Source organism: Salmo trutta, chromosome 15, assembly GCF_901001165.1.
Source record: "Salmo trutta chromosome 15, fSalTru1.1, whole genome shotgun sequence".
NCBI classification, from domain to species: domain Eukaryota; kingdom Metazoa; phylum Chordata; class Actinopteri; order Salmoniformes; family Salmonidae; genus Salmo; species Salmo trutta.
This window is the reverse complement of record NC_042971.1, coordinates 15,289,757-15,305,852: the sequence shown is the minus strand read 5'-3', so window position 1 is coordinate 15,305,852 and position 16,096 is coordinate 15,289,757. Positions and strand designations below refer to the sequence as shown.

At 43.5% G+C, this 16,096-nt stretch overlaps 1 protein-coding gene across 4 annotated transcripts in view; it reads right to left on the bottom strand.

Moving 5' to 3' along the window:
* Positions 1-16,096, bottom strand: part of LOC115148538 (SH3 and PX domain-containing protein 2B) — an 88,350-nt gene that overhangs the window by 11,789 nt on the left and 60,465 nt on the right. The window contains exons 7-12 of one of the 4 annotated variants that reach the window (XM_029690498.1): positions 14,039-14,074; positions 11,388-11,519; positions 10,858-10,959; positions 9,603-9,686; positions 1,778-1,895; positions 1,377-1,591 (exon numbers count right to left, since the gene is read on the bottom strand). In XM_029690498.1, coding sequence (XP_029546358.1) covers positions 1,377-1,591; positions 1,778-1,895; positions 9,603-9,686; positions 10,858-10,959; positions 11,388-11,519; positions 14,039-14,074 — 687 coding nt within the window. The remainder of the gene's footprint in view (positions 1-1,376; positions 1,592-1,777; positions 1,896-9,602; positions 9,687-10,857; positions 10,960-11,387; positions 11,520-14,038; positions 14,075-16,096) is intronic. The other 3 variants (XM_029690501.1, XM_029690499.1, XM_029690502.1) reach the window with 3 other exon arrangements.

Genomic DNA, 16,096 nt, shown 5'->3' with positions numbered 1-16,096 from the left:
TCTATTCCATTTCTTTCCCTAGTCCTTGCCGATGACAAGCATACCTATAACATGATGTAGCCACCCCCATGCTTGAAAAGAGTGGTACTCAGTGTTGTGGTGTTATGTTTTGGGCAAATCCAAAACACATTATATTCAGGACATAAAGTGAATTGCTTTGCCCCATTTTTTTGCAGTTTTACTTTAGTGTCTTATTGTAAAATGGAAGCATGTTTTGGAATATTTTTATTCTGTACAGGCTTCTTTTCACTCTGTCATTTAGGTTAGTATTGTGGAGTAATGTTGTTGATCCATCCTCACTTTTCTATCACAGCCATTAAACTCTAATTGTTTTAAAGTCATTATTGTCATGAAATTTGGTTTCCATTGGGGTGTCCATTATTGTTACAATGTCCGTTGGTGCGTGTGAGTACCTGTGCTGTGTGTTCTGGGCTTTCGTGCCGTGTGATAATCATTGTGTTCTTGTGTTATTTATTCGAGGTACTCCTCACTCTTTTGTTTGAGTTTCAACCCTGTGTTTGTTTGGTCGTCCCCGTGCCTTTACACGGCACGCTATAATTTGGGGCTTAATAAAAACCCTTATTACGCATTCCTGTGTCTGTCTCCTGACTCTTCATACCAGCGTGACAGTTAAAACCCTGGATGAGAGACCAAAGGGATGGCTGTAGATTAACTCTCCAGTAGGAGGTCCTGCCCAGTCAATTGTTTTATTATTATTATAGTGGATCTAATGTTGAAAATCCTGACGTTGTTTCAAAGGAAAACATTTAACATATTTTATACAAGGTTTGTCTGTTGAAAAATGGTTACCATGACATAATCCTGTGCTTAAAATTTCACCCTCAAAACAGTTGAGGACTTTTTGCAAATCCAACAGATTCCACGTCACAATACGTTGACAATTTACTTTGAAACATTGGTTCGCCCAGTTGGCAGAGAGCGAGAGAGAGAGATTAGTGAGTTGAGAGAGAGAGAACACTGTGTTCGACGTAGACTAATTAAATCTGGAGACTGGGGACTTCGGCTCTAACTCGATGTGTAATGCATCCTCACTAATGGAGGTGTAGTTGTGGAAAGCATTCAGCTCCTCAATTACTTACACACGGTAGGAATAAAAGGGGGATGTTTCACATTACTCAAGCATTGATTTAGAGAGCCTCGCAGAGAAACCACTCTGAGGAATGAGACTGAGGAAGCATCCCTCATACAGATGGGAAGTCTTGGTAACACTTTACTTAAGCCTGCATGTATAATGCTTTATTATATCTTATAGGCTTTATAATGCATTTTAATAATGCCTACCTGCAGGCATTAAGTACAGCTGTTTGTTAGTAGTTAAACTAGTTAGTTGTTTACATTTCCTAGTTCCCACTCACTGTGCTGCTTGGCAAAGGGGGAGAAGCCCTTGTCTTTCTGATCCTTGTTGTCTCCTCGGCTCTCCTTGGCTTGGTTCTGTTGACTCTGCTGCTTGGAGAATCCGTCCAGGTCGTTAGTGCTGGAGTGGCCCGCTGCCCCTGCCACCAGCTTCTGGCTCAGGATGTCGGCCTTCTTCAAGTAGGACGCCGGGGCCCAGCCCTCCTGTCCCTGGTACCTGTAGAGGGCAGCAGAGGTTACGTTCACAGCTTCAATAGAGAGAGAAGCAGCAACAACAACAAAGGCCTTATTTAGTACAAACAAGCAACCAACTCTGATCCACACATTCAATGAAATGCACATGCGCACAGAGCCGACATGCATTCACTGTGTACAGACACACTTCTGGGGTATTGTGTTTTACCTGATCTTCCACCAGCCCTCAAGGTTCTTCTGCATGACCTCCACAGTCATGCCACTTTCTAGGTCGATCTCGTCTTGGTCTCGTGCTGCGTATGGGTAGATCACTGTGTACTTCTCCTCTGGAAATGGCAAAGAACACATGAAATTAGGTGATATCTTTTTCATCTTGCATACTAACTTTTAAAAGAATGTCAATCAAGCAGATGTAGTCAACGACTTGGCAGGGACAGCACATTATGTAGCAACGCACATGCCCCACCTACCTGATGATCGTTCTTTTTCAGCCATGTATTTCCTGTGTTTGAGGGGTGAATAATCCACTTGTCACTTAAATCTTGCTGGATTAATTGCTTTCATTTTACTCATGCGACTCTTTCATACGCTTGCTTGTGCCTGTTGTTTTTTCCCCGTTTAATATTATGACTGGAAATATTTGTAAAGAGCTGTCAAACACACCCAGGTAATGGCTGAAATTGGCTCAATGGAATACGTTGTCTTTCCGTTGCATCTGAACTCAGCAAAAAAAGAAACGTCCCTTTTTCAGGACTGTGGCTTTCAAAGAATTCATAAAAATCCAAATAACTTCACAGATCTTCATTGTAAAGGGTTTAAACGCTGTTTCCCATGCTTGTTCAATGAACCATGAACATGCACCTGTGGAACGGCCATTAAGACACTAACAGTTTACAGACGGTAGGCAATTAAGGTCACAGTTCTGAAAACTAAGGACACTAAAGAGGCCTTTCTACTGACTGAAAAACACCAAAAGAAAGATGCCCAGGGTCCCTGCTCATTTGCGTGAACAAGCCTTAGGCATGCTGCAATGAAGCATGAGGACTGAAGATGTGGCCAGGGAAATAAATTGCAATGTCCATACTGTGAAACGCCTAAGACAGCGCTGCAGGGAGACAGGACGGACAGCTGATCATTCTCGCAGTGGCAGACCACGTGCAACAACACCTGCACAGGATCGGTACATCCGAACATCACACCTGAGGGACAGGTACAGGATGGCAACAACAACTGCCCGAGTTACACCAGGAACGCACAATCCCTCCATCAGTGCTCAGACTGTCCGCAATAGGCTGAGAGAGCCTGGACTGAGGGCTTGTAGGCCTGTTGTAAGGCAGGTCTTCACCAGACATCACCGGCAACAATGTCGCCTTTGGGCACAAACCCACCGTCGCTGGACCAGACAGGACTGGCAAAAAGAGCTCTTCACTGACGAGTCACGGTTTTGTCTCACCAGGCGCGATGGTCAGATTCGCGTTTATCGTCGAAGGAATGAGAGTTACACCGAGGCCTGTACTCTGGAGCGGGATCAATTTGGAGGTGGAAGGTCCATTGAGCACGTCTGGGACCTGTTGGATCGGAGGGTGAGGGTTAGGGCCATTCCCACTAGAAATGTCCGGGAAGTTGCAGGTGCTTTGGCGGAAGAGTGGGGTAACATCTCACAGCAAGAATTGGGAAATATGGTGCAGTCCATGAAGAGGAGATGCACTGCAGTATTTAATGCAGCTGGTGGCCACCCCAAAAAGTGACTGTTACTCTTGATTTTGACCCCCCCCCCTTGTTCAGGGGCATATTATTTAATTTCTGTTAGTCACATGTCTGTGAAACCTTACGTTCATACAAATATTTACACGTTAAGTTTGCTGAAAATAAACGCAGTTGACAGTGAAAGGACGTTTCTTTTTTGCTGAGTTTATAAGAACGCTAAAGCTACATTGGGGATTTAACGCATCGTCTTGACACATCACAAAAAAAATTACTTTTTTGATGGAATTTAAAAAGGAATAATAGAATATAGGAAAAACACTGGACACTCTGGCTGAGCAGTAGGGTTCATCACAATGACAGTCAAGCACCCAAGCTAACTGGCTAACGTTGGTTAGCTTGCTAGCTACTTCCAGACACATGAGAGAACACATTCTGATAATTTTACTCGCCCTAGCAGAGCTGGTTAGGCTGTGTTAACGCTATCCAGAGTGTTGGTGACTAACTGCTGCTGGCAACAATTTAATTACGCTTTTTTGCCAACGTTTACTACGTTTAAATTCGTCAGTTATTCTGCCCTCTAGCACCACCCTATGTCTGATCTCGCAAACAATGTAAAGCAGTAATCTAATGCCAAACGTGTAGATTTTAAATTTGAGAGTATCCTGCTATTGACACAATTGTTGAATTATGCAACTGAACGTGATGACAACAGTAGTTAATGAGGCAGTCTAGACAGTGCAAGTATATGTAAATACAGTACACCTCATAAAATACATCTCTACCCTGTACCTTAGAGACTGCTGCCCTATGTACATAGTCATTGAACATTAGTCACTTTAATAATGTTTACATACTGATTTACCCACTTCCTATGTATAGTACAAACCTTTTCTATTCATATACACCATTATTTAGATACGCTATCTATCTTCATACCTAATCCTAATAACCTAGCCAGAGCTACATACGAGGACATTTTTTTTTTATTAAATCAAAATATACTTTTTTAGGCGCTCAGCTTACTGTTGAGAGGTAGAATAGTAGAATACACAAGGTGCAATTTCGAAACTTGGTTGTGCATCAGCAGTTTTCCTCTTGTTAATTGTCACGCAGTAACCACGTTTTCGTCCACAGTTTTTAGGCAACTAAAGCAACAGCTGTGATGAGATAGGAAATCTCAGTATAATTTTATAAATGCTGACATGTTAGTTTGACATGGTAGGATATTTTTGTGTTGGTAAAAACGAATTATGCGAGGAATGGCGATGGAAACGCCTTTATGAGCAAATATTGATATAATAAACATCATATCGAAATAAACTTGGAGTCACTCGATGACATGGTTTGCGGTCCTCCCACTATGCCTCGGGAAACCATGCTGTTTATAGGCTAGATTAAATAAATTATAATGAACACAGGGTGGTGAAAGTGCATGGTATGAGTTTGATGCTCCTTTCCAATAAATGTCCAGGGTCTTATTTTGGTGACATGATGATAGATGCTTGACTACTGTCTTGACAAATCAAAACATTCTCGATCTTATCCATAATAATCTCATCATGTAGACTATCCAACCCGCACAGCCTACACGCACTGTATCTGCAAGCTGTTTGCTAGAGCGCAGGTACCAAGACCAGAATAGGTACATTTGATATTTAACACAACAGTCTGACAAAACTATCGGTAGAGTTGAAAATGTGATGGAAACACATTGAACATTGGATTTTTATTAGGTACATGAAAACTGAAGAAAAGTTGTGTGCACTACATCACTCACTGATTTTTATTTGCAACAAGTCAGTTTTGTATGAATATACCACTAGTGAGAAAATGTGCATATTTTGGATGGAAAACAATAAAAAAAGTTTGATTGGTAAATTAGTCTAGCCAGTTATCTAAACTCATAGTAATCAGTGCCGAATTACCGATCAGGCACCCAGGGCACGTGCCCAGGGGCCCTGACCTCCAGGGGGCCTCCATTGATTTTGTTAGTCACTCTTGCTGAGATATCATGTTAACATTGCATATGTGTAGAATTGCAGGAAATTAGCTGTATAAAATAAAAAATGTATCTGTAAAGCAAATGTATTAGTTTACCGTTTGTTAATAAAATACTTTTTCTGCTAACAGATCCCTCTGTACGTATGAAATTATTGTTTCTAATCCCGGTGCTGAGTTAATGAGTAGCGGCTAATTGTATAGCTAATAGGCTACGTGTTTGTAGATCGACTGAGGTGAAGCTGCAGCAACCAATGTGTTGTCATTTTTGTTCGTTTTTGGCTGTTCTCCAAATTGCATTTTATAGTTTTACAATTGTATAGAAATTCAGTAAATAAGTTGCAACTTTCTTTACATTTCTTGGATGGAATTTCTGAACCTAGTCTCCCACTATCTGCTAATGGATGTAATGTGTTAGCCCCCAGTACACCATTCCCAGATCATAAACTAGTAATCAGTTGAACGCTTTCAGCGAGTGTTTCCTTGTAGACAGAGCCTGGGCAGGATCTATCTTGTGGAGTGAGAAGACATGCAACACACATCATGCAACACACAACATCAACGAGACACAAACAAGACAGAATTAAAACTACGCTAGCTTTAGGACTTCAGGGCAAAAGCACGGTAACATATATTTGCGCTTTGACTCAGTCTTTTCACTTTAAAATGTATGCCAAACAAAAAAACATTGATATAAAAGTTATAACAATAGAACTATATCCACACGAACTACTTTTAACAATATCCATTATTTTTTGTAACAAACTAATTCTGTGGAAGAACAGTGCAGGTGCAAACTTTGGTAACAGATTACGGTAAAATCTCCCTCAGGTTTTCTTAAATTATGATTCAAAGATGTCTGCAGAAAGACTGGGGTGTAAGCTACGACATGGCACCTTGAGTTCAATATATATTTTGGTTATTGAACTACAGTAACTGTACTGTACTATGCTATCCAAACTTGTGAAACATGCCTCTATGATAGGTTCAGATTTGGTCCAGACCGGTCCATCTGTGGATGTTAATATCAAGGCCAGGGTAGACGGACCAAATTTCAACTACTTTTTAATGTCCATGGACGCCCGGTGTCAGTCGGTGCTCAGAGGGTGAGGAAACTGGTTACAGTAAATGGAAAGAGAGGGGTTACATGGGTAGGTGTCAGTAAGAGTTGGGAGAGGTGATATTAATTAGAGAGAGAGCGAGAGGGAGGGGTTTTCCAGACTCAGTTTAACACTCTTGGTTTGACCACCAAACAACGGAAAGTCAAAGAAAACAGTTATGAGCTGGACACAGCAGTATGCCAGTGGAAGGGAGAAAGGTTTGTAACTATTATGATTTCCCATTGTAGCCAATTCAAGTGCAGTAATTCTGTTTAATTTTAATCACTTCATAATTCAAACAGAATTTGCATCAGTAAAATCATTATAACTAATTGGTAGGTCTACCAATACTTGTGAAGTGGAAATGTCTAGGAGCAACAATGGCTCAGCTGCAAAGTTGTAGGCCACACAAGCTCACAGAATGGGACCGCCGACTGCTGAAGACCGTAGCGCGTTTACATTTACATTTAAGTCATTTAGCAGACGCTCTTATCCAGAGCGACTTACAAATTGGTGCATTCACCTTATGATATCCAGTGGAACAACCACTTTACAATAGTGCATCTAAATCTTTTAAGGGGGGGGGGGTTAGAAGGATTACTTTATCCTATCCCAGGTATTCCTTAAAGAGGTGGGGTTTCAGGTGTCTCCGGAAGGTGGTGATTGACTCCGCTGTCCTGGCGTCGTGAGGGAGCTTGTTCCACCATTGCGGTGCCAGAGCAGCGAACAGTTTGGACTGGGCTGAGCGGGAACCGTGCTTCCTCAGAGGTAGGGGGGCCAGCAGGCCAGAGGTGGATGAACGCAGTGCCCTTGTTTGGGTGTAGGGCCTGATCAGAGCCTGAAGGTATGGAGGTGCCGTTCCCCTCACAGCTCCGTAGGCAAGCACCATGGTCTTGTAGCGGATGCGAGCTTCAACTGGAAGCCAGTGGAGAGAGCGGAGGAGCGGGGTGACGTGAGAGAACTTGGGAAGGTTGAACACCAGACGGGCTGCGGCGTTCTGGATGAGTTGTAGGGGTTTAATGGCACAGGCAGGGAGCCCAGCCAACAGCGAGTTGCAGTCATCCACACGGGAGATGACAAGTGCCTGGATTAGGACCTGCGTCGCTTCCTGTGTGAGGCAGGGTCGTACTCTGCGAATGTTGTAGAGCATGAACCTACAGGATCGGGTCACCGCCTTGATGTTAGTGGAGAACGACAGGGTGTTGTCCAGGATCACGCCAAGGTTCTTAGCACTCTGGGAGGAGGACACAAGGGAGTTGTCAACCGTGATGGCGAGATCATGGAACGGGCAGTCCTTCCCCGGGAGAAAGAGCAGCTCTGTCTTGCCGAGGTTCAGCTTGAGGTGGTGATCCGTCATCCACACTGATATGTCTGCCAGACATGCAGAGATGCGATTCGCCGCCTGGTTATCAGAAGGGGGAAAGGAGAAGATTAATTGTGTGTCGTCTGCATAGCAATGATAGGAGAGACCATGTGAGGATATGACAGAGCCAAGTGACTTGGTGTATAGCGAGAATAGGAGAGGGCCTAGAACAGAGCCCTGGGGGACACCAGTGGTGAGAGCGCGTGGTGCGGAGACAGATTCTCGCCACGCCACCTGGTAGGAGCGACCTGTCAGGTAGGACGCAATCCAAGCGTGGGCCGCGCCGGAGATGCCCAACTCGGAGAGGGTGGAGAGGAGGATCTGATGGTTAAATGATGCGTTCAAGTCGTCTGTACTCGGTTGCAACACTCACTACCGAGTTCCAAACTGCCTCTGGAAGCAACGTCCGCACAAGAAATGTTCGTCAGGAGCTTCATGAAATGGGTTTCCATGGCTAAGCAGCAGCACACAAGCCTAAGATCACCATGTGCAATGCCAAGAGTCGACTGGCGTGGTGTAAAGCTTGCTGCCATTGGACTCTGGAGCAGTGGAAATTATGAATCAAGCTTCACCATCTGGCAGTCTGACGGAAAAATCTGGGTTTGGCTATGCCAGGAGAACGCTACCTGCCCAACGCATAGTGCCAACTGTAAAGTTTGATGGTGGAGGAATAATGGTCTGGGGTTGTTTTTCATGGTTCGGGCTAGGCCCCTTAGTTCCAGTGAAGGAAAATCTTAATGCTACAGCATATGACATTCTAGACAATTCTGTGCTTCCAACTTTGTGGCAACCGTTTTGGGAATGACCTTTCCTGTTTCAGCATGACAATGCCCCCGTGCACAAAGCGAGGTCCATATAGTAAAGGTTTGTCGAAATCAGTGTAGAATAACTTGACTGGCCTGCACAGAGCCCTGACCTCAACCCCATCAAACAACTGTGGGATGAATTGGAACCCCGACTGCGAGCCAGGCCTAATCACCCAACATCAGTGCCCGACCTCACTAATACTCTTGTGGCTGAATGGAAGCAAGTCCCTGCATCAATGTTCCAGCATCTAGTGAAAAGCCTTCCCAGAAGAGTGGAGGCTGTTATAGCAGCAAAGGGGGGACTAACTACATATTAATGCCCATGATTTTGGAATAAGATGTTCAACGAGCAGGTGTCCACATATTTCTGGTCATGTAGTATTTGTGGGTTTTTGGTAACATAATTACAAGGCACAACACTATTTTTTTTACTTAGAAGGTAAACAATTTCTCCAAATCTAAATATAAAAGTGTTTTTTAGTTGGTAGGGGTCTGTATGTCAACATTATTGTGTTTTGATGTGTTTCTGATTCCTTTTAAGAATTTTTCTGGTAGATGTTTTCTAAGATCCCTTTTCCATCTGTTTATTCAGAAATCAAAGCCTTTAATTATACCACATTTTTAAGATGGAAAATGGTTAAAATGTATCTATGCCTTCGTTTCCCAAAAATCTAGACTCTTAGGAGCATGTGAAATGGAAGCTATGAACTTCACATGTTGGTGCTCATGGGTCCTTTTAGATGGAAATGCCCTTCACTAGCACCTACTTGTAACAGATTATGTTTTTATAACTAATCCATAATGGGTCCATTTGTTACACAAATATTCTATTTAGAAAGAACAATCTGAAATGTCATATTTCACTGAAATAACAGTAAAAGTGAGAAACTGTTTTTCTCCACTGCATGCCATCGAGAGAACAAATCATACCAACATAAAGGTAGCATCCATTACAATCCATGCCACACATGCATGTCTTGCCTCACTCTGAGGCTTGGGTTGGTCATGCATGAGTTTTACATTTTACACACAGATAGAGAAAAGAGTCGTGCGCTCCACCTTGCCCAAAGCCTGTGCTGAACAGATCCCCTAACGTTCGCCGGCGGCCCACATGGCTCGGCAGTGACCAGTATCTCCGGGACACTGACAGCAGAGCACAGTGGGCAGCAGGAAGTAAGTAAACAGGAAGTAAATACTCTGGCTTTGTGTTTTCTTAGTTCCATAGAAAATTATAGAGGACTCTTCATTGTATCTGCCCTATTATGGCCTCTGTGAGTGCACTGGCTTCTCCATTTTTAAGTATTACATTTTCTTTATCTTCTACTTCTATGAGTTGGTAAACAAACTGAAAGGGTGCATACTGCCACCTGGAGTGTGTTGTTTGAACAGGTACAGTATAAAGCCAAGGTTGGCGATTAACTGCCACCTGCAGTTATGGAATGTTTGCTCACAAGCATAATTAATTGGCTGATCCCTCCTGTTGACCCAGATGGAATTATGTGATCCTTTCTTAACCCATAGGAAGTCCCACCCAGTTGACTTCTTCAGATGGGTGAAAGTCCTCAATGGCACTCCCAATGCTAAAAAGGGCATTTGGGCACTAGAGTCCTCTATTTATCTCTATGGTTTGTTCTAACGCTGCGTTCATAACCAAAGGTGTAATTTACTACATACGATTGGGAACTCGCAATTACTAGTGGGAAACGCATGTATCATCCCTAAGCTCCGACTTCTCCCACATGCTGACCTCTGACGTCACCGACTAAGGAAATGACATTCACAACATTTTCGGAAGTTAAACCAAAACATTATTTATATAAAAGCAATCTATTAATATGGTTTTTGAACAGTATAATTTGTGTACAAGCATGATAGCTGTATTTTCTGTTTATGGTTGATGCAGCTTGTTGGCCATTAGCCAATTGGCATTTCTCAACAAGTTCAAAGCACGTGATAGCATCCAACTTCACAACTGGTATTTACCACCTTCCCACTTGGTTATGAACACAGCATCATGGACAGGCAGAGACAGGTAGGGTGATAGACAGTCAGAGGTCATTTTCCCACATACAGTACATAATGTAGCGATTTCAAGACATCCTGCTTCCAAGATTAATTCATTACAGTTCCACATTTCTCCTACATCTTAATCAATGAGGACCCCTCTGTTTTGCGTCATAATGACTTGGCAGCAAACCTTGAGTTTTGACTGTGAGCTGCTCCTTATGGCTGCCAATGTGATCAGTAGTTACAGTAGGCCTATGTTTTGACTCCGAATGTGGCCTAGGGCAGTGCGACAGACGGAGCGAGTTACCTTCCTCGCCGGGCAGGGAGAAGTCGTCAGGGTCATCCTGGGCCTCCAGGCAGGTGGCAGGGACCCAGCCTTGGGCCTCGTCTGAACTAACAAACCACCAACCTGCACACAAAGAGAAAAACGCACACAAACACAGAAGAGTCCGTCACACAGCAGAGGCTCTCTCTCGGTCTTGTATTGGCCATGTCTATTTGGAAGGTTCTGAAGACAACGGGACAGCATTATACTGCTGCTATTTGGCAGTTGTCTTGGTACACATTAAAGTACCTGTATTTCATTTTCATTCAAGTATGATAACATTCTTTCAGTTGTTTGGGGGGGGGGAAACCATTTGAGACAGTGTGGTTGCTTTATAAAACATGTTAAGGCCGCCAGGACTCAGGTTGTCCCAAATGGCACCCTATTCCCCTTATAGTGGACTACTATTGACCAGGGCCAATAGGGCCAACACTATATAAACAAGTGTCATTTGGGACGCAACCCTCAGTCATTTAGCTAAAGTCTGTCGCCATCTGATCCAGGTCTCGTACCAGACTCATTCTTCTCGATGACCTCCACCGTCTGTCCCACGTGCAGGCTGATCTCAGAGCTCTCCTGTTTCTCATAGTCAGTGACGGCCACATACTGGTCTAGGAGCAGAGGGTCAGCTGAGGTGGAGTCTCCTGCAGGGAGGGACACAGAGCACACATACATGTACAGTACCAGTCAAACGTTTGGACACACCTACTCATTCAATGATTTTTCTTTATTTTTACAATTTCTACATCGTAGAATAATAGTGAAGACATCTAAACTATGAAATAACATATACGGAACCATGTAGTAACAAAGTGTTAAACAAATCAAAATATATTTTAGATTCTTCAAAGTAGCCACCCTTTGCCTTGATGACAGCTTTGCACACTCTCGGCATTCTCTCAACCAGCTTCATGAGGAATGAGGAGTTCCCACATATGCTGAGCACTTGTTGGCTGCTTTTCCTTCACTCTGCGGTCCAAATCATCCCAAACCATCTCAATTGGGTTAAGGTTAGGTGATTGTGGAGGCCAGGTCATCTGATGCAGCACTCCATCACTCTCCTTCTTGGTCAAATAGCCCTTACACAGTGTGTTTTGGGTCATTGTCCTGCTGAAAAACAAATGATAGTCCCACTAAGCGCAAACCAGATGGGATGGTGTATTGCTGCAGAATGTTGTGGTAGCCATGCTGTTTAAGTGTGCCTTGAATTCTAAATAAATCCCTGACAGTGTCACCAGCAAAGCACCCCCACACCATCACACATCCTCCTCCATGCTTCACGGTGGGAACCACACATGCGAAGTTCATCCGTTCAACTACTCTGCGTCTCACAAAGACATGGCGGTTGGAACCAAAAATCTCAAATTTCGACTCATCAGACCAAAGGACAAATTTCCACTGGTCTAATGTCCATTGCTCGTGTTTCTTGGCCCAAGCAAGGCTCTTCTTCTTACTGATATCCTTTAGCAGTAGTTTGTTTGCAGCAATTCGACCATGAAGGCCTGATTCACACAGTGTCCTCTGAACAGTTGATGTCGAGATGTCTATTACTTGAACTCTGTGAAGCATTTATTTGGGCTGCAATCTGAGGTGTAGTTAAATCTAATGAACTTATCCTCTGCAGCAGAGGTAACTCTGGGTCTTCCTTTCCTGTGGCAGTCCTCATGAGAGCAAGATTCATCATAGCGCTTGATGGCTTTTGTGACTGCACTTGAAGAAACTTTCAAAGTTCTTGGATTGACTGACTTTCATGTCTTAAAGTAATGATGGACTGTCGTTTCTCTTTGCTTATTTGAGCTGTTCTTGCCATAATATGGACTTGATCTTTTATCAAATAGGACTATCTTCTGTATATCACCCCTACCTTGTCACAGCACAACTGATTGGCTCAACGCATTAAGAAGGAAAGAAATGCCACAAATTAACTTTGAAACGAGGCACACCTGTTAATTGAAATGCATTCCAAGTGACTACATCATGAAGCTGGTTGAAAGAATGCCAAGAGTGTGCAAAGCTGTCATCATGGTGGCTATTTTGAATAATCTAAAATCTAAAATATATTTTGATTTGCTTAACACTTTTTTGGTTACTACATGATTCCATATGTGTTAAGTCATAGTTTTGATGTCTTTACTATTATTCTACAATGTAGAAAATAGTCAAAATAAAGAAAAACCCTGTAATGAGTAGGTGTGTCCAAACCTTTGACTGGTACTGTAGATCTGACCTCTCTACCAGCCACACCACACCGCAGAGAGCAGATAGAGCCAGAGGATGAAGAGGAAGCAGACAGAAGAAGAAAATGGTGGTCAGAGAGCAGAGGGAGGGAGTGTTTGAGAGGGAGATGTTATGAGAGACGACAGGATAGGGAGGAGGGTTATGCTAATCACCCGCGTGGCTGCCACAGAGATAGACAACCCGCCACCAGGACACCCCGCCACCAGGACACCCCAACACCTAGACTACCACAATGCTGTAGGTTAGAACAACAAGAGGGCCTGCTCTGTATTGTGCCCTCGATGGGATGACAACCAGAGCTACCCCTGGGGATGCAGAATATGAAGCACTCATAATATCCTCTAAATGCATAATTGTCCAGAGACGGAGCCTTGTACTTATACCATCCTGCAGCAAGTCTCTTAAAGATATTATAGATTAGGAAAACTGTCACGTCTGATACCCCAAGAGCCAACGACACAGAATGAGGATGGTAATGTTGTTGTTGTTGTGGCACAGCATGCACATCTATCAAGGTGACGATTATTTCCCACAACCAAGACAGGGTTGATTTCAGCACAGGAGCAAAGGAGTTGGGCAGGGTGTACAGTCAGACACACAGCATCTGGTGCCCTCTTGACATAACTAACACACCGCCATGCACATCACACAGAGTGAGCACCAAGCTTGCCCCACCCTGCCCTCTCTACCCCACCTGTCCCTAGCCTGGTCCCAGACCTGTATTTGCTTTAGCTTGATATAGAGACAGATGCGTTGGCTGAATCACATACAAGGCTATCCCTTCCCCTCGCTCTACCCTGCACTGCCCAGGCCCACCTCAGAGCCACGTCCCAACTAAAAGGCCCAACAGCCAAGGGCCCCTAACGGATGGCTAGCAACCCAGGGGTCACACACAAAGTATGGCCAAGCATGAATCTGTTACTACCTCTCTTTAGGAAAGTAGTCGCTCTCTCCACAATCCCTGATGGAGGAAAATGAAGGAAATTGAAATTGAAACTTGACATGGATGGAAAATATATGGGTTGGTTAGATGAAAAAAGAAGAGGCAAAACTCTGAAACAAAACACTATGTAGAAGTAGTGGTGTGTATCTAACTTCAAATAAATGTGATATAATGATAGACTTACAGTCTTACTACAATCTTACATCTTTATATAGCAATCTAGAGTGAGAATAATGGAGAGTATGCAACAATACAGCTAGAGGGCGCTCCAATCCCCATTGAGAAATGTAGTCAGATGGATGCAAACACCACAGAGGCTTTATTCTCTGCCAGAGGCAATAGGACCTCAGTTATACAGTCGAGGCCAAAAGTTTTGAGAATGACACAAATATAAATTTTCACAAAGTCTGCTGCCTCAGTTTGTATGATGGCAATTTGCATATACTCCAGAATGTTTTGAAGAGTGATCAGATGAATTGCAATTAATTGCAAAGTCCCTCTTTGCCATGCAAATGAACTGAATCCCCCAAAAACATTTCCACTGCATTTCAGCCCTGCCACAAAAGGACCAGCTGACATCATGTCAGTGATTCTCTCGTTAACACAGGTGTGAGTGTTGACGAGGACAAGGCTGGAGATCACGCTGTCAAGCTGATTGAGTTTGAATAACAGACTGGAAGCTTCAAAAGGAGGGTGGTGCTTGGAATCATTGTTTTTCCTCTGTCAACAATGGTTTCCTGCAAGGAAACATTTGCCATCATCATTGCGTTGCACAAAAATGGCTTCACAGGCAAGGATATTGCTGCCAGTAAGATTGCACCTAAATCAACCATTTATTGGATCATCAAGAACTTCCAGGAGAGCGGTTCAATTGTTGTGAAGAAGGCCCAAGAAAGTCCAGCAAGAGCCAGGACCGTCTCCTAAAGTTGATTCAGCTGCGGGATCGAGGCATCACCAGTACAGAGCTTGCTCAGGAATGCCAACAGGCAGGTGTGAGTGCATCTGCACGCACAGTGAGGAAAATACTTTTGGAGGATGGCCTGGTGTCAAGAAGGGCAGCAAAGAAGCCACTTCTCTTCAGGAAAAACATCAGGGACAGACTGATATTCTGCAAAAGGTACAGGGATTGGACTGCTGAGGACTGGGGTAAATGAATCCCCTTTCCGACTGTTTGGGGCATCCGGAAAAAAGCTTGTCCGGAGAAGACAAGGTGAGCACTACCATCAGTCCTGTGCCATGCCAACAGTAAAGCATCCTGAGACCATTCATATGTGGGGTTGCTTCTCAGCCAAGGGAGTGGGCTCACTCACAATTTTGCCTAAGAACACAGCCATGAATAAAGAATGGTGCCAACACATCCTCCAAGAGCAACTTCTCCCAACCATCCAGGAACAATTTGGTGATGAACAATGCCTTTTCCAGCATGACGGAGCACTTTGCCATAAGGCAAAAGTGATAACTAAGTGGCTCAGGGAACGAAACATCTATATTTTGGGTCCATGGCCAGGAAACTCCCCAGACTTTAATCCCATTGAGAACTTGTGGTCAATCCTCAAGAGGCGGGTGGAAAAACAAAAACCCACAAATTCTGACAAACTCCAAGCATTGATTATGCAAGAATGGGCTGCCATCAGTCAGGATGTGGCCTAGAAGTTAATTGACAGCATGCCAGGGCGGATTGCAGAGGTCTTGAAAAAGAAGGGTCAACACTGCAAATATTGACTCTTTGCATCAACTTCGTGTAATTGTCAATAAAAGCCTTTGACACTTATGAAATGCTTGTAATTGTACTTCAGTATTCCATAGTAACATCTGACAAAAATATCTAAAGACACTGATGCAGCAGACTTTGAAAATTAATATTTGTGTCATTCTCAAAACTTTTGGCTGTATGTAAGATTGTAGTAAGACTGTGGCTGTACTCTTAAATACTGGTGCAGGATATGTTAATCCTAATCTATTTATCTATTTCACGTCAGTGCTCATTCAGATGATATTGTCCACATAAACGTAATACCACAAACAATAATAACTTATACC